This window comes from Antechinus flavipes, chromosome 3, assembly GCF_016432865.1.
Source record: "Antechinus flavipes isolate AdamAnt ecotype Samford, QLD, Australia chromosome 3, AdamAnt_v2, whole genome shotgun sequence".
Lineage (NCBI taxonomy): Eukaryota > Metazoa > Chordata > Mammalia > Dasyuromorphia > Dasyuridae > Antechinus > Antechinus flavipes.
Window position 1 is genome coordinate 570,910,040 of NC_067400.1, and position 24,563 is coordinate 570,934,602.

The window sequence follows — 24,563 nt, forward strand, 5'->3', positions numbered from 1 at the left end:
GTCAGTCAATAAGCATTTACTAATTGCCTCTGTCTCAAAGAACAATGCAGTGAGCTTCCCAGTACCTTTTAGGGGCTCTCACCAGCTCTGCTCTAGGAGGAAATAATATTCTCCTTTGAAGAGGCACATGCAAAATTGCAGAGCTATCCATGGCTCTCCTCCAGTCTCTTGGAGTCTATAAATCCCATTTCAATATATGTGATTTCTCTTGATGATTTATTTGGGCAGCACACATTTTCAGTATAGACCTCTGGGCCATCTTCGGAGTAATAGTTGAATTGATGTGAAATGAGGTTACTGAGAGATCATATGAGAGCAAAAAGGGGGCTGTAAGCTTCTTGTTCAGAGTCCCTGGATCCTAGTATAAGTTATGGTTACAAACCTGCTAATTCATCTAACCATGTAATTAATATACAACCAAACTTGAGTTTGTGTTTCAATTCCCTCTAAATATGTGAACTCTGTACCTCCTCCAGTATCTAGGTCTGAGGCTGAAGATACATGCCAGGGACTTCATTTTTTCTTTTTGAACAGATGAAAAGTTTATTTTCTTTTAATTTCCAGGATATCAGAAAAAAAAAATAAAAAGCATTTCACACAAACTTTGCAACAGAACAAAATGCCTTCAGCAAAGTAACTATAAAGGAAAAAACTGAATTGATGCAGTAATAGCTCACATAGTGGTATTCTGACTTTCTGGATGGTAAATTTATCTCCAAAACCATGACAATTTAGACAAAGGTAGAATGTTACGCTGTAGTCAAATAGCTGCAACATCACTTTATGTAAAGCAAAACAGCTACAAAGGGACGAGGATTCTGTGTTTAGCCCAAGAAAATGTTTTACATATTTAAAAGAAGTGGTAACAAAGTAAATACTGCTATCACTGTATTTATTTTCTCGTTTTGGGTTAAACTGTATAGTTCAGACTTAGGTGGAAGATAGACAAAACAAATGTGTGTATATACATATATATGTATACATGTATATATATGGATGGATAGAGCACCAGGGGCTTTGTAGTGAGTTCTGCACACGATCAGCAGGTATATTTTACGAGTTTTTTTTTAAGGTTTGAGAAAGCACGTGTGGGGGTGGGGCGAGGAAAAAACAAGATGGCAGCAGCAGATCGGACAATGACAAAAGAAATGTGAGACACGTGTACAGAGTTCGGGCTTCCTAGGTCCTGGGTCCCCACGGCCATTGAGCTACCGGGCCTCCGTAGCCCCGCCCCTTCTTCCTCTCCGAGACTGGGGACCAGTCCAACCTCGACTTAGGGGGAGGAGCCAGGCCCTCAGCATCCAGCACGCCTGCGCTGCTGCCGGAGCTACTCAGCGACCTTAGCGCCAGCCCGCTTCCGCTTCCGTGTCGAGATTATGGCGGTGGCAAATTCAAGCCCCGTCAACCCTATCGTCTTCTTTGATGTTAGCATCGGTGGCCAGGTGGGACGGGGGTGGATCCAGACATCCAGGATGAATGGGGAAAGGGTGAAGGGGACTTCGAACCGCCGCTCCAGAGGTGTAGGGAAAGGTGTAAAAGCTAGAGAACCGCATGGGGAAGGGGGTGAAGTCTGAGAAACGGGCGGGACCAATGCGTCCGGAAGATGCGGGGCGGTGGAGGGGGGAGGGAGAGGGCGGAGAAACGGGCGGGACCACGGGCAGGACCGAGAGGTTTAAGGATGGAGGTGATGTGAAGGGGCTGAGGGGTGGGCGGCGGGCGGGACCAGAAGGCTCAAAGATGTATGGCGTGGGATCAGAATCTTGGAGTCCTACTTACTTGACCCTGGGGAGAATGAATGGGCAGAACCAAATGTCGGGGGGGAAAGGGAAAGGGGAGAAAGGGAGGGACCAGTGAGTGACTAGGTCGGGAAACCGATGTCACCGACACTCCCTGGCATTTCCCCGCCCTGCAGGAGGTTGGCCGAATGAAGATTGAGCTGTTTGCAGACATCGTGCCCAAGACGGCGGAGAATTTCAGGTCCGGGAATCCCTCCCCCGAGTTCAGTGGGATAGGCTGGGCGTGGGGAGCTGGGGGAGGGAACGAGACTTTGCCCTTGTGACTGTCCTTAACCTTGTCGGGGTCTGGTCCTGTGCCAGCGCCCGTCTGGGAGGACGGAGCATCTTTCTCGCTTAGGGTCCGACTTTCTTGCCCGTATTCTGCTTTAGGGTATGAGCCCAGTAATGGGGTTTCTGGGTCAAAGAATGGCATTACTCCTGCGATTTTTCTTGTATAATTCCAAATAAGTTGAGTCAATTTACGGTTTTACTTGAAGCACATTAAGGATCCTGGATTTCCCAGCATCGTTGTATTTTCCATATTTGCTGATGTCATAGATCTCACCTTGTCGTCATCTGCATTCTTTTTGATCATGAGGGATTTGGGGCAGTTTTTGCTTGCATATCTTTGAAAACTGTCACATAGTAATCACTTAATAAATACTGTTTTTCCATTATATTTTTATCCTATGCCCAAGGTATCTTTTGGAGTCATAGATTTGTGACTATAATCTTAGAGATTTCTCTTAAGATTATATGACTCCATAGTCTTGGTGATTCTTAATATGAGAAGTTTACAGTAGTTTTCTACAGATTTTGGATGTTAAATTCTTATAAGATACATTTAATGCAAATATATTTCTCATGTTTTTCTTTTTTTTTCTAGTTGCATTATTTTTGTTTATGTAAATTAATTTTATTGTTGAAATTGTCCATTTTAGGGTTTTTTATATTCTTTATATATTACAGCTGGTAACAAATTGATTATTTCATCTACATTTGTGAACGATGACATTCCATGTCCCTGTAATTTCTTTTTTGTGCATCATTTTATATTTAGGTTGTTTTTTAGGATCAAGTTCTAGACATGAAAGAAACCTCATTTTGCAGATGAGGAACAGTACCACATAGTTTTGATAGTTACTGCTTTGTCTAACATAATTTGAGACTTTATACTAAACAACCTTCACTCCTACTTCTTTCCACTTTCCTCCAAAGTGGTGTGTTTTTGTTTTGTTCTTGAGGTGGGGAGACATCTGTCTGCTTGTCTGTTTTTCTGTTCCCACTGAATGGGGGCAGAGAAGGGTGGAACAGAATCCTTATTGTTAGGTATTTGATTTTAATGTCATCATTTTCTAAATGTCATTTCTACAAATGTGATGGCTTGTAAACAATTTCTAGTTGTATATGCATGCATGCATGCATGCATGTGTATGCACACACACAAGATTCTCTGTTGCTAACACATATGAATAGATGACTGATGTAATTTGCCTTACCCCTAGTCCCAGATTAAGGTTTCTTTTTCCTATGATCTCTCAATGTATCTAACTTTACAAGTAATTTTTTTTTTCTTTCTTTCAGGCAGTTCTGCACAGGAGAATTCAGGTTGGTCCATAAAATGCTTTTTTACCTCAGGCAGAGCTTGATTGGGAGCCCCCTGACCAAAGCTGCAGTCATTGCCCTTGGGAAGCTGCCAATCAAGGTCTGGGGAAGCAGTTGGGATCAGGGATACAAGCCCTACCTTCCCTTTTCTCTTTTTAGTCAGTCATCCATCTTCCAATTTGGAATTTGGCAATTTGGAGAGTTAGTTTTGAGGGTTTTTCTCCAAAATGGGAGTTTTATAGACAGGCCTAGTCTATACAGCCTGTAGTTCTTCCACTTTTCATATTTCTCCTTATTTGTAGGAAAGATGGAGTCCCTATTGGATACAAGGGAAGCACTTTTCACAGGTAAGATTTGGGGCTGCCAGTTACTCCTTTCTTGGGTATGGCAAGGATATCTCACTTTATACATTAAGTCACTTTCTCCTTTCTGATCCCTTTGTCCTGTTTTCAGGGTTATAAAAGATTTCATGATCCAAGGAGGAGACTTTGTAAATGTACGTACTGTGTAAGTTTGCCTTGTTCCAACTTTGCCAGAGTTCTGCTTTATTCCCTCTGTGACTCACTGTCTTGTTACCAGAGGCGCAGTTGTGGGGGGAGGGGCGGTAGAGGAGGGCACTTTCTGTACTACCCACTTCCTTACCAAGTGAGTGAGCAGCTCTGAGGACATACTGAACAATCCCCAGTCCCCATAGCATCATGCCAACTTCTTGGCTTTACATTGTTTCCAGGCTGATATCTGCTTCTTCCTACCCTCAACCTTCTATGGAGCAGAATAGAATGGTGTGTAGAAGGCCTAGAAGAAAGGCAGAGTTGAGCAGAAGAATGTGGCTTGTTTGGTTGCCCTCTCTGCCCTCATTTCTGGAAAGCAATAGAATATGTAGCTCTGAAAGACATGGAAATTCCTTAAGAAATAATGCTGATGAGCTGATTTTTTTTTCTCTCTTTCTTATCCCAAATGTGAGCATGGTGATGGGAGAGAAGCTAGGGAACCAAATTGAAAATGTTTTATTTGCTGGATTTTAACCAAATGCATGTGGAATTTCAAACCTTATTAGTCTTGCACTATTCTTCTTCTAATCCATTCTCATATTCATTCATTCAACAAAATTATGCTAAGATAAGATATGGCCTGATATGCATGTGCATAGCATACCAAATGCTAGCCTGTGTTGTGAACACATTTGAGTAGAGCTTTAAAAGATGGGTAATTCTTGTTTCCTTCAGAAGGGCATGCTTCATTTTGGCTGGAGATCTGTGGTAAACTTTTGTAATGTAAATGTAGGAGCCAGTCCATTCTTCCCCTGTGTGTGGAAAGTCTTTCTATCTCTAGTGGAGTCTTTAATTCCTTGGATTCTCACTGCTTATAGGGTCCCAGCTCCGAACCCAGAAATTCTGTTTTCCTTGTTTCATACACTCTTGGATCCATCAGATTAGAAGTCTGGTTTGTGACTCACAACCTTCCTCTGATGCTGTGTGTCTTATTGCCTTGACCATTTGCTTTGCATTATTATGGACTGTGTTGGAGAGAAACTGATTGTTGGAAAACTTCTAAAGTGAAAGCAGATAATGGATTTCAAAAAGTCTTCTTGATGCCTCTGGCTTTTTATCATTCTTCACCCCACATTGAATCTTGCTGTTAACAAAGAAAAGTTCTGGTCACTTATGCTGTTTGATTCCCTACTTGTAATCTCCTACTGCTGTCCTGAGAGCAGGGAAATGGTAACTTTAGAAATGCTTCTCTTTTCTCTCTTTTATTAGGGAGATGGCACTGGAGTTGCAAGCATTTACCGAGGACCATTTGCAGATGAAAACTTTAAGTTGAGGCATTCAGCTCCAGGTCTGCTTTCCATGGTATGTAGAATCCAGTAGAGGGATTGGGGATTGTTACTTGCTAATAGGTGTCTGAGCCCCGACTCAAACTCAGGTTTTCCTGACGTTAGGCTCAGTTCTCAGCCCCTGTACCAATCAGCTGTCTTTTGTCCTTGGGGACAAGTCACTACATAGGCAGTTCTGTGCTATTTGGACCTGAGCTCAAACTTATCTGAGTAAGATAGTCTTGAAAAAGTTGTGGCTGAGCTTAGTTTTTTCCTTTATTCTTTCATATGCTTTCTTTAACTCAGAATATGATGTTGGTTTCTTCCTTGGAGTCTCCCAATAGGAAAAGCTGTCCTTGGATCCACCTGCTCACACTCTTCCCAGTGTAATATTTATAAGAGTTCCACAGTAGCCAAGCACAGCATGCAACCTGCCAGCCTTCCTTTTGTAGAATTAGGTGAAGTTGTCCTGGAAGTACCTCTTAGAGGTCAGTGCTAAGGATGCCAAAAGACACAATCAAAGATGTCTCTAGACTCTGTCTTTGAGGAGAGCCAGCTAACTGGTGGCCAATCAGCAAGCATCTACTCTGTGACTAGCCCCGGTCTGGTGGTGTGGAAAATAGCAATTTAATCTGGCAGGTTAAATGACTTTTCTAGGGTCACACAGAGAGTAAATGTCTGAGACAGTATTTGAATTTAGTTCTTCCTGACACCAAGTCTGCACCAGCTAGCCACCTCTGAGCCTTAAGGGGGTTGGAATCAGAGATGGCACCTTGGAACATGTAGCATTGGACTGGGGCTTAACAGATGAATGGGGAATTTAATCACTAGAGTGGGGAGAAGGACATTTTAAGCCAGGAGTTTAGAATAACAGGAACACTACTCTAATGTTTGGGACATTTACAGTGTACAGTGAATGCTCTAGATGAGTGGGAATGTAGTATAGATAGACATAAAGAGGTGTGTGTTATGAACTGAGAGGAGGACCATTGAGGCCAGGTTAGGCTGTGGTACTTGGTACTGTAGTTCAAATGCCTGAGTGGTTTTCTGTGGAGAGGTAAAATGACCCAAAGTAGGTTGATCATAAGTCTAATGGCAGAATAAAGGAGGGACTTTGGAGGCAAGTAGAGTCCCAGTAGGAAGTAATTACTCTAGGAAGTGAAGGCCTGGGCTGGGACCAAGGGAAAGAGAATAGGGGACAGAGAAGAGAAGAGAATGGAGAAACAGAATCATTTGGATAAGGTTATTGATTAAGTAGGGTGAGGAGGAAAGGATCAAGGATAATCCTAGGATCGAAGACTTGGTTGACCAAGTGTCAAGGCTACAAAGATGGTAAAATCATAAGGACAAGCAGGTTTAGAGGGAAACCCAACAAACTCTATTTTAGATATGTTGAGGTTGCAGTGCCAGTGAGGATATCCCTTTAGAAATATCCTTATAGCTGAGTATAAATCTGGAACTCAGGAGAGAGTCTGGGCTGATAATCCAGATTGGCACAAAGGGAATAGATTTGTCAAGGGAGGAGGTAAAGAGAGAAATGGAAACATTAAGTACTTATTGTGGGCCAGGTGCCATGTTAAACACGGGGGATAGAGAAGAAGCAAAAAGCAGTCCCTGCTTTCAAAGAACTTATGTTCAAATGGCCAAGAAGACTTACATCTGGAAATATAAGAAAACAGAAGAGATGAAGAGAGTGAGGGAGGGCTGGGCCTTAGGGGACATCATTAACAGCTGGGAAAGCAGAGGAGCTCCTGGGAAAAGCCGCATCTAGAAGTTCTTTGATGTACTTTGAAGAAAATTAGGAGGTTAGGAGAAGGAGCTTTTTGAGCATTTAAGCAGCCAATGCCAAGACACTGAGGAGAAAGAGAGAACTCCGCACCTCTTATAGGAGAATAGCTAGAAAACTAGCATTGCTAGACCCTAGTGTGTGTCAGTGGGGAGGAAGGGGAGTGTGTGAGAAGGCTAGAGAGTGTGTGTGAAGGAGAGGCCAGGTTGTGAAGGTCTTACAAACCAAACAAAAGTTGATAGTTGTTTCTAGGAGTTAGTGAGGTGGTTGGTCTAGTCATATTGGAACTTTGGAATATTGTTTTGCCAGCTGAGTAGAGAATGGATAGTAGGGAGAGAGATACAGGGAGACTAATCAATAGGAGTAGTCTAGACATGAGGTATCTGGGGGTCTGAACTACAGTGCTAGCTATTGAGTAAAGAGAAACAGATTTAAAAGTTGTTGTGGAGATAGAAATTATAAGAAACATTGACCCCAAGGGAGCAGGAAAAGGATCCAGAAGAACAGAGAAGGAATAGGATTAGACCTAAGGAGTCATGTAATATTTTGAAAGCCAAGAGAAGAGGGGATATCTAGAATAGATTAGTGGAACAGGAGCCAACATGTCTGACAGAGCCCTTGAATGGCCATTGGATTAGATGATGAAGGTATCTTTGGTGATCTTTGAAAGGGTATTTCAGCAGATTTATGACAGAGGAAGCCAGTCTGCAAGGGGTTGAGGAGAGTAGGGAGGGAGGAAGTGAAGTTTCTTAGTATAAGCAATTTAATTGAGAAGTTTGGTGATAAAGTGGAAGAAAGATGGAGCAGTTAGTAGGTGGACATATAGAAAGCATTAAGGGAACCTTTGGATTCAGAAAATCTGTCATTGTTAACCAACTTATGAGAAGGAATAACTGGAAGAGGGAAAGATTGCTAGAAGAAGGTTCTGCTGGAAACAAACCAAAACTGAGGACATAGATATTATTCAGGGCCTTCCTTTGAGATGAGAGAGAATAAGTGATGAGGCTGGAAAGTTCTGAAAAGTGGGAGAAGGGAGTTGAGGGAGCATCTATCCAATGGCCTCCGTATATTAGCAAATATGAATATGAAATAGCAAAAATGAAGTGTCAAGACAAAGAAAAATGTGTGGCTTCTGCTATCAAAGAACTTGCAGTCTAGTTAGGCACCAGAGCCTAAGTAACTCAATGGAAAATCTGTGTCTTTGGCCTTGAATAGACATATGCTTGGTCCTGTTGTCAGGACAGAGGTAGCCCTGTTCTTCTCTTGCTGCTCACTGCAACTTTCCTTTATTTAAATCAGGCTAACAGTGGCCCCAGTACCAATGGCTGTCAGTTCTTCATCACCTGTTCCAAATGTGACTGGTTGGATGGGAAGCATGTTGTATTTGGTGAGTTCTAATTCCATAGTGTGCTGGCTTGGGCTATTAGGGAAGGGACTGTCCCTAGAGCTGTCATTTGCCACCTGCTGTATTGATGGGCTGTCTTCACCTCCAGGTCCTGAAAGGGCCTGAAATGCAGAATTTGCTCTGTTCTGGATATGGCCCCTCTGCCGTGGAGCCACTGGGCTTCTTCGGAGCCAGCTGCAGAATGGGGGGAGAGACGTGGAGAGAGCTCGCAAGAAACAATATCATTTAGCTCTGATTCTTTCCGCAGGAAAAATAATTGATGGACTTCTAGTGATGAGAAAAATTGAGGTGAGTGCATTTTGGCTTCTTACTTTCAGGGCATCATCAGATCACCTTGTGTTTTAAAGTTGGAGCACAGTGTTTTAGTTTCTCATCTGTAAAAAGAAGGTTTACACCTTTCTGGTTGAGGCCTTCAGCTCATATTGTTTTTCTTAATTCCTCCATTTTCCTTTGAAACACCCTCAGTTACTGTGAGGGCATGTTCTGTACTTAGGACCAGACCCACAGTGCAGCAGGTGTTGGCTCATTTGGATCATGTTTCCTTTCCTTAGAATGTTCCCACTGGACCCAACAACAAGCCCAAGCTTCCTGTGGTCATCTCTCAGTGTGGAGAGATGTAATGGAGATCAGTGCTGAATCAGGTAAATAGCACTTTTTTTTTTCCACCTTGGCTAGGCTGAACCAAGAAGGTTGGGAATCTTCCTTGCCCTTCCCTTTTCTTCCCTCTCTCTCCCCTCAACTCAGAATCTCCAGGAGGTAAACTGTAAACTGCCCAAACAGAAGAGTGAATGAAACTGCCAAAAAAGTATATTTCTGCCTTCAGTGCTCTTCTTTCTTAGGAGAGGAAAGCCAAAGGTCCTTGAGACTCTCTTTTGCCCCTGGTCTGTGTAATGATAACAGTAGTGGTTTTTATAAAATGTTCAAATTGAAAATTTATATTCACATATATTAATTTATCTGGGTGTTAGAACAGCTCTGGGAGGTTGCAGGAATTATCCTCATCTGGAAGATGACAAGTGGCATTTGTATAAAATTTTGTATAAAAGTTTGTAAAGCATTTTAGAATAACTATTATACTAATATTTGATACTTAATTCTGTGCCAGGCACTGTGGTAAAAAGCTTTATAAGTATTGTCTCATTGATCCTCACATCAATCCTTTGAAACGTGCTATTATTATATACCTATTTCACAGATGAGGAAACTGAGGCAGACAGCAGTGACTTGATTTTCTCAAGGTGACAGCTAATAAGTGAGCTAAACTTGAAATGGAGTTTTCTTGACTCCAGGCTAGGCACTCTGTTTATGGTGCACCAGCTGCCAAGACGAGGCATCTGAGACCAAGAAATTTGTTTGCAGAAGCTCACAAGACTTAGTGTCAAATATAGGATGCAAATCCAGGTTTTCCTAATTCCAAGTTCATTACCTTTTTTTAAATATCATCATAGAGTTGTCCCTAGTATCCCTTCCCCTCCAAGAGCTACCCCATGTAATAAATAATATTTTTTTAAAAGACAAAAAGAAAAGAAGGTCCAATCAGTAAAAGAAACAAAAAATTTTGCAAAGCCAATCTGTAGATTGAAAAAGCTGAAACTACAGGTAGCTGAGTTAGTCCAAGACCAATTATGGTGTGATTAGTATTCCCTCTATGCATCTCTACCTTTGCGTTTTTTTCTTTTTCTCAATAGCCCATGTCTTTGGTTAAAATGTGGAAAACCAACATCAACAAAGAATGTTCTCTTCTTACTCCATTGGTTTTATTTTGTACTGTTTTCATCTACTTCCATCCTTCTCATCTTCATTGTTCTTCCCATTTGTCTATTGTGTGAATAGATCACTGGTTATGCAGGCATTTCCTAGTTGTGAGAATGCTCCAGTAGAAGTTGCCCCTAATTTTGGCTGTTTGGCGGATCTACACTTCCTTTATCTCCTCGTCTTTTGTCCTGTTCCTCCCTCTGCCTGGCCTCCCCTCTAAGCCTGTTCACTCTTACTTTCCCTCTAGTCTCCCAGCCTTCTGTTCCTTCCAGGCTATCACCCCTACATTGGTGCCAGTTTCTTCCCAGCTCCTCTGCATGCTTGTCCTTATCCTGTTACCAGCTGTGCCTTGCCAGGCCCCAGCCTTGGATCATTTCCCTGCTCCACTGTTTGGAGAAAATCATGAAACTCAGCCCACTATGAATGTCACTTCGCCTTAGCTGGGCCCTCATTGCAGCACGAAGTCCTCCTCTGCCTCTCAGCCTCCTCTTCCATTCTTCCTTGAGGCCATTCCAGGCCTTCTCACTTCCTCCACGGCCCTTGCTTTTCCTAGCCCTTGCGACTGAGAACTCTGCCTCATAACTCGCAACAGAAGCCCTTCACCAAGGGTGGCTCCTTCTCCCTTGCAGCTCCTCTCATGTCACTCAGCTCTTTTCTCCTTCACCATGTGCACATGAAGTCCTTTTCCTTGCCAAGGAAACCTTTTTCCAGACACCTTTGGTTTGACTCTGTCCTATCTTTGCCAGCCCGATGGCCCACTCCAGCCTCCTCCCCTCCCAGGCTTTCCCTAATCTCCTTATTTGTTGGCTGCAAATACAGTCAAGCTTCCCTAGGCTTTAATACCCCCTGTCTCCCCTTCTCATAGCCCATCTCCTCCCATCTCTCTCCTTTTTATCGCTAAGGTTCTTGAAAAAGCCAACTACAACTGGCCCCTCCACTGCCGACCTTCTGAAGCATGGCTTCAGCCCTTGTCACCCTATCAAAGCTTCTAGTAGCTCTTTTGCTTCCCTTTCCCTCATGGTCCCTCAGCAATCCCTGACACTGTCACTTTCTCCTGGATTCTCTAGATTTTCCTGGCACTGCATGTTTCTGGTTCTTCTTCCTGTCCTACCCTTCCTCAGATTCCTTTCTCGACTCTTCCTCCAGGTCAGGCCCAGTAACCATGAATACTCCCCTAGGATCTGAACTAAGCTTTCCTCTTCCTCTCACCTATCTTGTTTGCTGTATCAGCTTCCTGGGATTCACTGATCATTTCCATGCAGATGATCCCCAGCCTCTCTCCTCATCTCCACTTTTCCTTCCCCAACTGCGTGTTAAACCTCTCAGACTTTGTCTCACCTGAAGACTTCTATATCCAAAACAGCAAGCATTCTCCCCCTTCTCCCTCCAAATCCTTCCCTCTTCAGTATTTCCCTGTTGCTGGGTCGGCCAGCTCTGGGCCAGGGACTGCCCAAAATCAGGCTGTAGCTTGCTGACCCCTGATCTAGATAACCACCATTCCATTAGTTACCCAGGCTCACAACCTTAGCATTATCCTCAGTTCCTCATTTGAGCTTAACCAATGTATTGAGTCTGTTCTCAAGTTCTGTTTTTGCCATGAAAACATCTCCCCCACATCTGCTTCTGTCCATTCAGTTGATCCCTCTGCTGGACCATCTTTACCTTGTACTTGGATGATGTAGTCTTATGGTTGGCCTTTTCCCACTGTAATCCACCCCCCACAAATGATCTTTCTAAAGTGCAGGTTTGACCATTTCACCTCATTGCTTCCCCTTATCTCTAGGATCAAAATATTATTTATGCTTTTTAAAGACCTTTAAAATCTCTTCTTCCTGCCTTCCTAATATTTTTACACTTTACTCTTCTCCATGTACCCTGGATTCCAGCACCACTGGTCACCCTGCTATTCCTTGAAATGAGATACTCCATGCATTGCTGCTAGTTTTCCCTCAGACCTAGGCTGTTCTGTATTATCAGCTGCAGCTCCAGACACGAGGCTCAGGTTCTTCCTATGGAAGAGAACTCTCCTGCTTCTCCTTCTCCCCTCCCACCCACTTTGCCCTATAGGTCCTTCCCTCTGAGATTACCACCCATTTATAATGTATTTCTCGTTTGTATGTAAGCCTCCTTGGGCACAGGGACCATGTTTTTGCTTCTCTTTGCATTCTCAGTACTTAACACAATGCCTGCCATACAGTGAGCACTTAATGCTTATTGACGGACGTCTTCACAGTTGAGTTTATTGTAGTCTTTAATCACACACTGAGGACTTTGAGCCCCTTTTTCACCTTGCATGTAAACAAGTTTTCCAATATAATTCATTGAGTGGTTTTTTTCTTGATAAGTTTTTTGCCTTTGATTTATCAGACATTCCTAAGTAGAAGCAGTGCCATTCTGTTCCATATTCAGCTCCGTGTCATGCTTCTTCCGTTCATTTGGTAGGTTTTTGTATAATATAGACAGTTGGTAGTTATTTTCTGTGGTTCTCTTCCTATTCCTGTCCTTCTGTTTCTCCTTAAGAATTTTGTGAATTTATCCAAGGTATGTGGGAGCCTATGCTATTTGGATTGGTTTTGCATTGCCTACAAGCTAATTTTCAACTTACTGTTTTTATTTTATTGCTCTAACCCCTTCTGTTCTTCTTCCAGATGTAATATATTCGGAATTTGCTTAGGTACATGTAATCTCCTTTAAAAAAATGTAACCCCCTGGGGGCAGGTACTGTTTGTATTTTTGTCATTGTTATTACCCAAAACCTGACACAATGCTCTGTCACATAATAGGTGCTTAGTTAATTCATATTGATGGATGTATTGAATCCAACTTTACAATAAGAACCAAGCTTTTCTCCCAAACTTGTGGGTTTATTCAACTATCCCAGTCCCAATTCAATATTGACTGGCTGCCATAAACATGGTGCCCCCTCACCAACAGGCACAGAGGTTGAAGCATCAAAGCGTGGCTCTTGAGTTTCCTGAGTAATTAGGGTAAAGAGATGCCCAGTGACAGGGTGAGCCTGCCATGAAATCAAGTTCCAACAGGATCCATTTTTGTTCTCTGACTCTTGAGCATCTCTCCATGGAGGCTTTCGCCTGTACCAATGAATAGATGGGTGCCCCTTTGCCTATTTCTTCTCCCCCAACTTTCTGGTAACTCATGATTAATTCATGCTAAGTGACAAGGGTTTGGCAGAGACAGGATTATGAAAGTTCAAAGAAGAGGGCAATTACTGCAGTCTGGGGTCAAAGGATGACTGTTTCAAGGTGATGTGGGGGAGTTTGAAGTGGTGGAAGGATTTGGCCAGATTAACAGCAAGAAGGAATGGCATTCCTGGCAAGTGGACTAGCATGGTGCACTGTGGGGAGTCCCATGGTGGACTGAGGGAGCACCAAGTGAAGCAGATGAGATGAATGGCAGATTCCCAGCTTGCCCAGTGCTACCACCCTACCTGGTAGAGTTGGGTCATCAGCCTCACCTTTCTTGCCCAGGATCTTTGAGATGTCCCTTAGTGGGCATTTGTTTTCTCCATCAGAAAGGCTTCTCTGGCCAAGAGGAAATTAAGCAGTGTCCAGAAGAGCAATCTTGTCCCTTAAGTTGCTACAACCAACAAGAGAAACTGTGCTTGACTATTGGGGATGGAGTTTCCCCCTCCCACCCTTAATTTTGCCCAAGTTTGAAATAAGGAGATCTGAGAGTGAGAAAAACAAGATAGTTGAGTTTTAACCTGTGGAAGCAAATTCCAAGGGGAGATCCATTCTGGGAGCCCAAGTTTGGACTGAATGTTGCACTCCCAATTTGACCAATATTTTCCTTCTCTAGACTAAAGAATAGGGACTAGATTACCTGATGTCTGGGATTTATCTTTTCTCAACTCAATATCCCTAGGAAACCAGGAGAGCCAAGCCAAAGATTAGACACTCCTCTGAAATAGGTCTCAGAAGGATGGCTGGTCACTCCCTATCTGGTGAAACTCAACAGGGCTTCACATTTTAGACAGGGGTTTGTATTGGCTGATCTAGATGCAGTCTTGTAAGTCTTCTGGTGTCTTCCCCATGCCATAGATTGTATCAGGAACAGGGTGGAACGCTTCAGTTTGGCCCAGCAAGTGCTTTGCTGTAGATCCATTTTCTCAGTCTCTATCCTCCTTGACCCTCTCTGCAGCTTTGGATGCTGTCCTCACCATTTTCTTCTGGATTCTTTTTCTCTACATTTTTATGACATTGTTCTTTCTTGGTTCTCTTCCTCCATGTCTGGCATGTCCTCTGTCCTTTTTGCTGGCTCCTCAGCCAGGTCACTCCTGATCACTCTGCTTGTCTCCCAGGGTTCTGTCCTAGGTGACCTCTTCCTCTGTACTATTTCAGCAGCTCCCAAAGATTTATCTTTATGCTGCTGATTCTCAGATCTCTTTATCCATCTCTAATCTCTCCACTCTTTACTCTCATGTCTTCAGCTGTCTTTTAGGCATCTCAAACTGGATGTTTAGACATGCTAAATTCACCATGTCAGAAACTAAATTTGTTCTCTTTTTTCCCTAAACTTTTCTTCTCCCCTCTAACTTTCAAGATCAAGAGCACAGCCATCTTTCCAGTCAGCCTGGCTTGCAACCTAGTGTCATCTTTGATGCCTTACTCCCTTTCACCTCCCATATGCAATGAGTGGTCAGGTCCTGTTCTAGTGTATGCCCCATTCTCTCCTCTGTTACCTCCTATCACCTCACCCCTGGACTCTTGATGGCTGCTGGTGAGTTTCTCTAGCTTGAGGCTTCCCCACTCCATTCTATCCTAAACTCTGCTGACCATGGGATCAAATATAAGTTCCTCTTGATTACTTGACCCCTACCTGCCTTCCCACCTCTTAAATACAATCTTGGGTCCAGTGATAGCAGCCTTCTAGCTGTTCCTCAAACAAGATCCTCCATATATCAGCTCTGGGCATTCTCTCTGATTGCCCTCCAAGCTCAGAAATTCTCTCTTCATGTTTACCTTGACTTTTAAGCTCCAGCTAAAATCCCAACTTCTACAGGAAACTCTTCTGAATGTTTCTTTTAGTGTTCTCAGTTCCTATTTTGTTTGCTTGTATATATTTTGTTTGCTGCTTGTCTCTCCCATTAAATTGTGAACTCTTTGAGAACAGGGACTGTCTTACCTTTGTGTCCCTAGAGTTTTGTACAGTGCTTAATAAGCACAGGCACTTCATACTTATTGACTGAACTCAATTGGGCCATTAAGGAACAGGGAGACCTTGGACAATATATTGGCTAACATTGATAGAAGCACTTCACATATATTATCACATTTGAGTGTTACAAAAGTTCTAATAGATTTTACACATATCAGTCCCATTTTATAGATAAATGACTGACCCACTATCAGAGAATCTATTAAATGTGGACTCCAGTCCAGTTCTGTTTCCACTTGTTTAAAGACTTCCACAAGGTTAATTCCTTCCTTTCTATAAGACAAAGCTTCTTCCTCTGCAAAAGCAGGAGTTGGGAATAGATTTCTCAGATACACTTTGTCTCTAGGCCCTAGAACCCTCTGATAGCATAGCTGTTCTCCTCAGAAGTCTTCAACCATTCTTAAACTTAGAGGCTTAAAGGCCATACTTTCCAGTTTTTGTCCACCTGAGCCCTTGAGCCGTGGGGCAGCTTATTTTTCCAAGAATGAAAAAACTTGCTATAGGCATAGAGTTGACTTCTCTCAGTTGGCATCCTGAGTTGCTTCGAGAACAGAACTGATGGCTGCATGCAGCACTTTGCTTTAAGGGACTGGAAGAAGACAAGTAGTCTTTGGAGTAACAGTTAGCAATGTTTCCTTATGCTGCTAATCTGGGCAGATTCCCTTCCATTTATCCTTCTGTACCTGCCTCCTGCTCCTTGGGGAGAAAGTGGATATAGGGGCTGGGATGGTGAGGAGTTCATGTGAAAATATTGGTTAAGGGTACACTGGAGGTTGAGCATTTGTCCAACAAATATTTGCCCTCTGTAGAATTCTAGAATTGTTAAGAACTAGAAGAAAGATCATTTAACCTTAGCCTTTGTTGTACAAAATGAACAATCTATAGCCCAGAAATAGGCAGTGACTTTTCCAAGACCATATAGTTAAATGTGGGGGTCAATATTTGAACCCAGATCTCCTCCTGGAGCAGAATATTCCTAAAACTGGCCTGCCACCTAGTAAGCCCTGAGTCAAGGGTCTGTCACAGAATGTTTTGGTTTTAGACCAGATCTACTGAGATAGAATCCAGGAAAGCTTAGTCTGACCTCACTTTAGGCATTATCCAGTTCAAAGTCAACAAATGTTTTAAAAATTCTGAAGCAAGCTTGGGGATTTGAGTTTTGACATTGTTGGGCCTAGCCTGTGCTCCAGATCCAGCCAACCGCACCCAGAAGACTGTGTAAATAGTAGCCATTACTGTGGGGCCAGAGGCCTGTGTTCTACATTTAACAAAGGCTAAAGGGCTACTTTATGGCCTACTTGCTGGGAACCCAGAATTCAAACCTGAACTTCCAAGTTTATTGGAAAGCTGTTAAAAGTTGCAGAAGGAACTGATTCAGGCAATCAACCTTGATTGAGCAATTGCGGGGTGCTTGGCCACCTGGGGTGAGGGAAGGGTGGGGCCATTCCTTTCTCTTTTCCTGCCCCTCCCACAGGATCTAATTCTGACTCCAGTCCTGGGGCTTTTTGCTAAAGTTCTTACCTTTAAGCCCTGCCAAACTATCTTAATTCACCTCTGTCTAACCCTCTGGCTTCTCCTGCTTTCTATTATTTTCCCTATGTACATAGATTATTAAGAGGTGCCCCATAATAGCTGTATTACAGTTGGGGCCTCTTAAAAAAAAGAACATCATGCATTATCCAATATGATCACTCATTGCATATACTGGTATCCCCATGAAGAAACTAATCTGAGAAAAATTTGACCAGGCATCCATAGTAATTTAGCAGCAGGGTTAGAATGGAGTTTTTCTTTCCTATTACATCACTTCACAGGGCACAACCAAACAGCTAGCCCAGTTCAGCCCCCTGTTTCCTTCCATTGGCCCCCACAGAAGTCCATGTTTCTCTTGTTTTAGGCTTCCTTTTGCTCTGTGATGCTTCTGAGAAGATGGGTTGGCCTCCCACCTTGCTTCCTTGGGTACTACCTGCATTTGTGATCAAGAGATAGGACCTGTCATGGATTCAGGACCCCAAGCCTTTTTAAGTTTTCAGCTGTAAATAAAACTTGTGTTTTGGTTGTCTTTTTTTTTTTTTTTAATTTTTTTTATTATAATGGGGCTCTCAGTCTGTTTACTCAAGCTAAGTTAGATCTTCTGGGATGGGCTGTGGTTTCACGTCCTAATCGGCTTCATTCGTCTTGTCTTCCCTGGGTTAATGCTGCATGTAGCTATAATACATAGCTAAACCAAGGAAGAAGACAGCTGGTAGCAATGTATGCTCCTGGCAGAAGGTTTTCAGTTTTCTTTCATTTCTACTGCTTTTCTCCTGTTATGTCTTTTAGATAAGGGACTGAGAGAATAATAGCACCCAGAGTCAAGAAAGGAATGAATTCCAAAGCAAGGAGAGTAGGGTTAGGGTTTTAAGAAATGTCAAGTCTGCTCTTGACTTCCAAGTAAAAGGTCATTCTGTGCCCTGCTACCTTTGAGACTCAAGGAAAAAGCCAGGGTCTGAGCAAAGAAGCTTGCAGGTGTTGGGATAAAAATTAGCTAAGAGTTTGGAAAATCCAGGTGGCAGCAGTCCACAATAAGAAAGCTAGGTCAGAATTTATGTATTAATGAGGTTCCTGCTGTACTTGGGGTACAACTCACTAAACCACTATTGGCTGACATCGTCAAGAGCTTGGGTAGTTAAAAAGCCCCAACCACCCTCATTTGGCACCTGCTCTTCTAACCCTCAATGGACTAAGCAACGGCTTACTTAATATCCTCCATAGTGCCTGTAGTGGCTAACCAGCTTCTAGGTCACTCTTCGGGTTCCCATTTTGGCCAGAAATCCAAAACGAAGGAGGCAGTAAACTATAACACTTTTTTTTTTTTTAAAGACCATTTGCAAATAAATTTGCTTTAAAAGCAATTACTTTGGTGATGTTGAGTGCTTAGTCCAACAAGGCTTTCCTTGTTCAAAACCGGTTTGGATCTCTTAGCTGCCTTGGGGACCAGTTTTTGAGGCTCACAAAAATCTTCCTTTATGGACACACCTTGTGCATGAACAAAACAGCATTGCCCTGCCACGCCCCCCTCATTCACCAATTTTGCTGCCAATTAATCTGGATTGAGGGCTTCCAACCTTTAGATCTACAATATACTTGAACCCCAGTGTGGTGAGCCCATGACCTCAAGGTGCTGCCCTTTCATCTGCTGGACCATTGATTTTTACGAAATTGTCTTAAATCCGCCACTGCACCTTCTACCTTCCTTCCCTACTGAGCTAGGCAGAACAAATCCCCTTCCTCCACGTGACAGCCGTGAAGAAAGCAATCACCGTCCTCTTTATATTGGCCATTTTCAAAAATTAAATTCGCCCTGGGTTTTCTCTCCGATAACGTCGATCACTATATTTTGGGTTTTTTCATAATGTAATTAAAGGGAAATTAGTGCCTGACACTAGATAGGAAAGGGTTTTGTGCTTTGCACGATCCCTTGTTCGTAGAAGAAAAAGAAATTCCTTAGAAAAAGAAATCAGATCCACACCCGGGGGCCCCTGGGGTACCCGCAGCCGGTGTGGAGCCATGTGGACCCCGGAGGCGGGGCCGGCCAAGCTGTCTGTCATTCAGCCAATTTCTCCCCCTCCCCTCCACATACACGCACACTTCCGGGGAAGATGGGGCGTGAACCCAAGGCAATCCTCTGCCCGAGTCGACCCTGAGCGCGCTATTACGGCCCAGTGAACCAACCTTGCCCCAGCTCGCCGACCAAAACACTCGGAAACGGGGCGAGCTCGAATTACAGCGAGCTTCAAGTCGCGTTCCCTCTGCCTTCCCTTTCGGGTACTCTATGGTTCAGTTGTGGCTTCACTCTAGTTCTAGTTCCGGTCTCGGTGGCGGCGGCGGAGGCTGGAATTGCTAGTAGGTCGGGCAAATTACTCTCCCAAGAGCCAATGAGAGCGGGGGAGTGATGCGCCCCCAGCCAATGAGAGCTAGCACTTCTGGTCAGGCGGCGGATTGATGGCATTTTGAGCCAATGAGCGGAGCGTAAGGCGGGTCGCTCGGAGGGCTTATCCCGCCCGTCCCGCCATTCTCGCTAGTTCGATCGGTAGCGGGAGCGGAGAGCGGACCCCAGAGAGCCCTGAGAGCAGCCCCACCGCCGCCGCCGGCCTAGTCACCATCACACCCCGGGAGGAGCCGCCGCTGCCGCAGCAGGCCCCAGTCACCATCACCGCAACAATGAGCAGCGAGGCCGAGACCCAGCAGCCGCCCGCCGCCCCCCCCGCCGCCCCCGCCCTCAGCACCGCCGATACCAAGCCCGGCATCACCGGCAGCGGCGGAGGGAGCGGCGGTCCCGGCGGCCTCACATCGGCGGCGCCCGCCGGCGGGGACAAGAAGGTCATCGGTGAGGGGCAGGGGCTGGGCCAGGCCGAGCCGGGACCGGTGGGGCGGCGGGGGGACCGTTAGCCGAGGGGGTGCGGCGCGCGGCATGGATTCCGCGCGCTGCCGCCGCCGCCCTCTCCTCCTCCCCTTTCCCTCCCTCCCCCCTGCGCGCGCCGGCCGAGTGTCCTCGTGCCCAAGGCGGCGGGCCCGCGCGCCGCCTCCCGCGCCCCTTATGGACCCCCGCGCGCCGCCGCTGCCGCGCGCCCACCCCCGCCCTCCTGTCTCCCTCCCCTCGCGCGCTGCCCGCCGCGTGTGTAACGGTTTCCCGGCCTCGGGCCCTCCCGGGCGGCCACGCGCCCCACGAGCGAGCGTGCGAGCGCCGTTGTGTGGGTCCCCTCCCCTTCCTGCACGCGCCCCCTCCCTTCCGCGTGTAGACAGAGGGCGCGGTGCCCGCCCCTCCCGCCGCCAGCCTCCGCAGGCCGGGCGGGGGCTGCCGCGCGCCTTCCCCTCACGTGCTCCTCTGGATCCTGCGGCCTTCCCGGCGGCGGCCCGGGCGCCTCCCTCTCCTCGCCCGCGCCGCGGTCGTCGCCTTACCCTTATCCCTCGGCTGGTGGTGTTCCCTCTGTGGGCCTCATTCGCCCCCCAGTCCTACTCCGGGCACTCCCAAAACCTGCGGGGAGGGTAGTGGGTCGGGGGGTGGGTGGGGGGAGGGGTGGTTCCAGCCTCGGCGGGGTTTCGGCAAGCCATTTATTTTTGTAACCTTCGATTTCCCCCCTCCCCTTTTTTTTCTCCCAGCAACGAAGGTTTTGGGAACAGTAAAATGGTTCAATGTAAGAAACGGCTATGGTTTCATCAACAGGTGAGAGAATGAGCTAGAGCAGCCTCCGCCCTGCCCCCTTGCATGTGTCCTGGCCCATGCTTTCCACGCCTGACACGTTCTGCTGTGAGTGAAATTGGCGAAAATGGTCACTTTGGAGCAAGATGATCTGAAAGGGTGACTGAGAGAGCCGATGTCTGCTATGTAGCATGCGCTTGGCACTAAAGATAATTGAATAGGCTTTCTCTTTTATTGTTTTGTAACTAAGTTTTAATCTTAATACTGACTGTGTTACAGTCTTACAATGTTTTGCAATTAGTGGAAAGTCAATAACAGTTACATGAGCTCTCATTTGAAAAGAGTAGTTGGCACATTAAAGAGAGGCTTATTATATTTTATTGCAGCAAGTAAAAAAATAATCTGCACAATAAAAATCCCACTCAGCTGAAATGTCATTACATCCTGAAAAATCTTTCTAAAGGAGGCCCTATTGTTTTTAATTTAAATAAACATATAATCATGATGCTCCCCCCACGACACCTTCCAAACATAAACCTTGTGAGAAATGGTATTTAGGGACTTAGGTAACAATAAACTCAGTTATCCTTTCTGGGAAGGCTAAATTTTTAGTTTGTGATACAGTAATATAGTGATAACAAGATTCTGCTGTCTGCATAGTCTGGGTATAATTCATATTGATGTTATCCAAATGTAATGTTAATGTGTCTTAAATTTTTTTTTTTTTTTGCATTTTTCAGTTTTTTTTTTTCCTGTAACAACAGTATACATTGGTGCTCTTGTTCCATCTCTGTCTAGAACAAGCAGCAGTGTGAAATGCTAATGAAAATAGCAAAGTATTCATTCTTGACAAAACTACCAAGTTTCAGTCGAATTTTTGTTAAGTCTTCAGTAAGGCTTTTCTGATTTTTGCAGCTTGGGGGAATTGAGGGATATGTTAGAATTTTAGTCTAAGGTGTAGTACTCTCTACTTGCTATACAAAAATGTAGGAATTGATTTGTTTGGAAACAACTAAATGGTCCAGTGTTTAGAGCATCAAATCTGGTATCAGGAAGGAAGAGTTAAAATCTGACCTCAGACATTTAATAACTGTGTGACCCTGATTGTCACTTAGAATGAGGCCTATTGGCCTCAGTTTCCTTATCTATAAATGGGGATATTATCATTTATTCCTAAGGTGATTATATGAGGGTCATCGAAGATAATTGTAAAGCCCTTACACCACATTAGCTGCCATATAATAAGCACTATATAAATGTTAGCTATTGATTTGTCTTTTTAATTGTTGTTAGTATAGGATATCACCCTTACAATTTTTCTGACAATGGAGGCAGATATTAAGTAGTAGAGAAGGGTTGGGTTCAAATGCCAGCTTCTGTGTTTTAGACCTTTTTTTATGTGTAAAATGATTGGTTAGATTTGACTTCTAAAATGGCCTCTAGTCCTAAAATCCTGTAATTCCCTTTGTGAATGGTTTCTTATTCAGTCACTTATCTCTTACAGATTTCTGTTCAGTCTCTTATCTCTTATAGATTTCTGTTACCAATGGAAGCATTTTCAGGATAGCTGCCAAGGCTAATAAAATAGCCATGAAGCCAATGGAGTCTTAGCTTATTTTAAACTGATCATTGATAGATAATTAATCTGTATGACAGACTAAAGGGCAAATCTATGCTTCCCAGATCCCTCCTTTTGCCCTCATAGCAAGGATGTATTAAAAGAGAAATTGAGACACCTAATCTTGAATACACATAATGTAGTCTCTGGGAAATAGTTTGATAAATTCCAGGGGAAAATAACCACCAGTGTGATAAGCTAGAAAAGGAATGATTCAATTAACCACAAACCTCAGGTAATATACCTGAGACAAGTTTTTTGTTCTGATCAGTATTTTGGGTGCCTAACTTAGCTTTAATTCCCTAAAATTTAGCTCTGAAAGCTAGAATGTACCATAATTACAGATGGACTTACACATAAGGTTGCTACACCAAGTTCATGATGATGTTGTAATGTAGCTTGACAGAGTCCATTTCTAACATTTTTCTTTTGGAACTAGCTTATCCCTTAGTATTAAACATTCTGATTTAGTTTATGCTCATAGCAAGTGTGTTATTTTTTTACTACTGGCCTTCCAGAGATTTTAACTTAGTTGGCATTTCTGTTTTGCAGATCTTGTTATATGGATTGTAACATTTCCAAATAGAATTGAATCCAAAAGGCAGTGTGATGTAAACATTTGAGATTGGAGTTTTAGGGGCTTCTTCTGCATCTTTCCTGTTGATTATTAATATCTTCCTGTTTTAGCATGATATTTCTTACCCTCTTGAAACATTTTGCCTAGATACAGATCACTGCTTGGTTACACTTTTATCAGTGGTTGCAGGATTAATTGTATCTGGTGCTTTTTTCCATTATTGGGAACAAGGTTCCTCAAAATGTGCCAGTGATGTCCCCTGGCATATTTTTACATGTTAGTTTTTTTCTTCCTTATTCTATCCTTTTGGTGACTTAAATTAGAGTATTCTTTCTCTGCCTTTATTCCTGTCCCAAAGGGTTTTTTTTAGGAGGTGGGGAAGGGGATTAGGGATTTGTCCTTTTAACTGCTTCCAATAAGTTTTTAAAAATATCCTATGGCATTCTGGCAGTATAAAGTGGATACAGCACTAAACCTGGAGTCAGGAGGACCTGAATTCAAATAGGGCCTCAGATGTTACTAGGTGTATGACCCTGGGCAAGTCACAATCCTAATTGCCTTTGGGGAAAAAAAAGCAAACTTGTGTCACTTAATTCTTTATCTTGTCATTTTCTATTATAGAACTTTGTCATAAGTAAAATAGTAATTCCCTGAAATAAGAAATAAGCCTTTTCCTAATTAAAAACAAATGAAACCAACTTTGATGGCTTACTTTGAAAATCACTTCCCTATCCTGCAACTGACTTTACTTCAGTTATCTTCTGTTTCACTCTGGCTGGCTCTAGACTAGGTAGATGCTAAAAGAGAAAACTTTCATTGAATTTGAAAGCCAAATGTAAATTGTCTCTTGATCATTTCATTTGAGTTAGTTGTACCTCTGCTACTAATGCCTTAATTTGGCTTCCCACCCATTAGTGCTTTATTATTTTTAGGTACTGTAATCAAGCTATTAATTTGGAAAGTGTGTCCAAATTATGGTTTGCAACTTTTGTTTTTAGAAATTAAAATAGTACTGAGTTTCACAAGCTCATTCACAAGTACTTACTAATAACACTGAGCTGGTAGTTGAGTTCTGCATTCCAGTATAATTTCACTTTATATTTAGCTGTGTACTAAATCATTTCTATTCTCTAGGCCTTAGCTCTTTGGGATGGGGACATTATTTTTCTCAGTGGTACAATCTTGAGATAATAAACAAGATACTTATACACCAAACTGGTGCTTCTAAAAATCTGGGCTCACTAAAATTCAACCCAGATGATAGTAAGGATGATGACAAATAAAATTCTCATTTGAGCTTCCTGATTTTGTGAGGTGGGGAATAATAAAGCTTCCTCTTTTTACAAATGAGGATCAGAAGCACAAAGTGACTTTCTGTTCTTACACAACTGGTAAGTGTCCTAATAAGTCCATTGACTCAACCTCTGAACTGGTATTATGAACTAATAGGATTCATAATATTAATAATGTAGCTTGTTTCTCACTTGGAAATGCATTTCATCATGGGACAAAATATTTATAAAGCTTATATTAACTAAAAGTTGCCAAGTTCCATTATAAGAGAGCTTAGAGCTTTCAAGTCACAAGGTCTAAACTATATTCAAAATACTAAACTTGTGATCAGAAGCAGTGTGACATAATAAGATATATACTGAATTTGAGTCAAACCTCTGAAGATGCTTCTCTCTTCCATTCACTAGCTGTGTGACTGAATGATCACAAAAATGACCACATAAATGTCACTCTAGTAGATTCTTAGATGGCAGCATTGATTTGGATATGACATATATATATATATCTTTTGGCATTTGATATATCTTGGCATCCCTTCAACTATGCATAGGCATGGATTTGCTTAGCGTTCCC

General features: G+C 43.4%; 2 protein-coding genes across 6 annotated transcripts in view; both read left to right on the top strand.

The window, feature by feature from the left end:
- Positions 1-1,324: 1,324 nt before the first annotated feature.
- On the top strand, positions 1,325-17,382 carry PPIH (peptidylprolyl isomerase H). 2 transcript variants are annotated; one of them, XM_051987931.1, is made up of 10 exons: positions 1,326-1,442; positions 1,913-1,977; positions 3,360-3,383; positions 3,683-3,727; positions 3,834-3,876; positions 5,141-5,233; positions 8,282-8,369; positions 8,635-8,675; positions 8,939-9,028; positions 17,218-17,382. In XM_051987931.1, exons 1-9 carry the CDS (start codon positions 1,377-1,379, stop codon positions 9,005-9,007), a joined length of 534 nt encoding a protein of 177 aa, XP_051843891.1. In that variant the 5' UTR covers positions 1,326-1,376; the 3' UTR covers positions 9,008-9,028; positions 17,218-17,382. The 2 variants fall into 2 exon arrangements, with proteins under 2 accessions (XP_051843892.1, XP_051843891.1); XM_051987932.1 differs by lacking the exons at positions 8,635-8,675; positions 8,939-9,028; positions 17,218-17,382 and adding an exon at positions 8,476-8,628 and having other exon boundaries at positions 1,325-1,442.
- A 1,956-nt stretch (positions 17,383-19,338) lies between these two features.
- Positions 19,339-24,563, top strand: part of YBX1 (Y-box binding protein 1) — a 29,063-nt gene continuing 23,838 nt past the window's right edge. The window contains exons 1-2 of one of the 4 annotated variants that reach the window (XM_051987928.1): positions 19,339-19,689; positions 20,463-20,526. In XM_051987928.1, coding sequence (XP_051843888.1) covers positions 19,524-19,689; positions 20,463-20,526 — 230 coding nt within the window. In that variant the 5' untranslated portion in view covers positions 19,339-19,523. The remainder of the gene's footprint in view (positions 19,690-20,462; positions 20,527-24,563) is intronic. The other 3 variants (XM_051987926.1, XM_051987927.1, XM_051987924.1) reach the window with 3 other exon arrangements.

Coding starts and splice junctions, on each gene's coding strand:
- PPIH (XM_051987931.1), top strand. CDS start 1,377: ATGGCGGTGGCAAATTCAAGCCCCGTCAACCCTATCGTCTTCTTTGAT. Junction 3,384..3,682: donor TTCTGCACAGGAGAATTCAG/GTTGGTCCATAA, acceptor CCTTATTTGTAG/GAAAGATGGAGTCCCTATTG. Junction 5,234..8,281: donor CTCCAGGTCTGCTTTCCATG/GTATGTAGAATC, acceptor TATTTAAATCAG/GCTAACAGTGGCCCCAGTAC.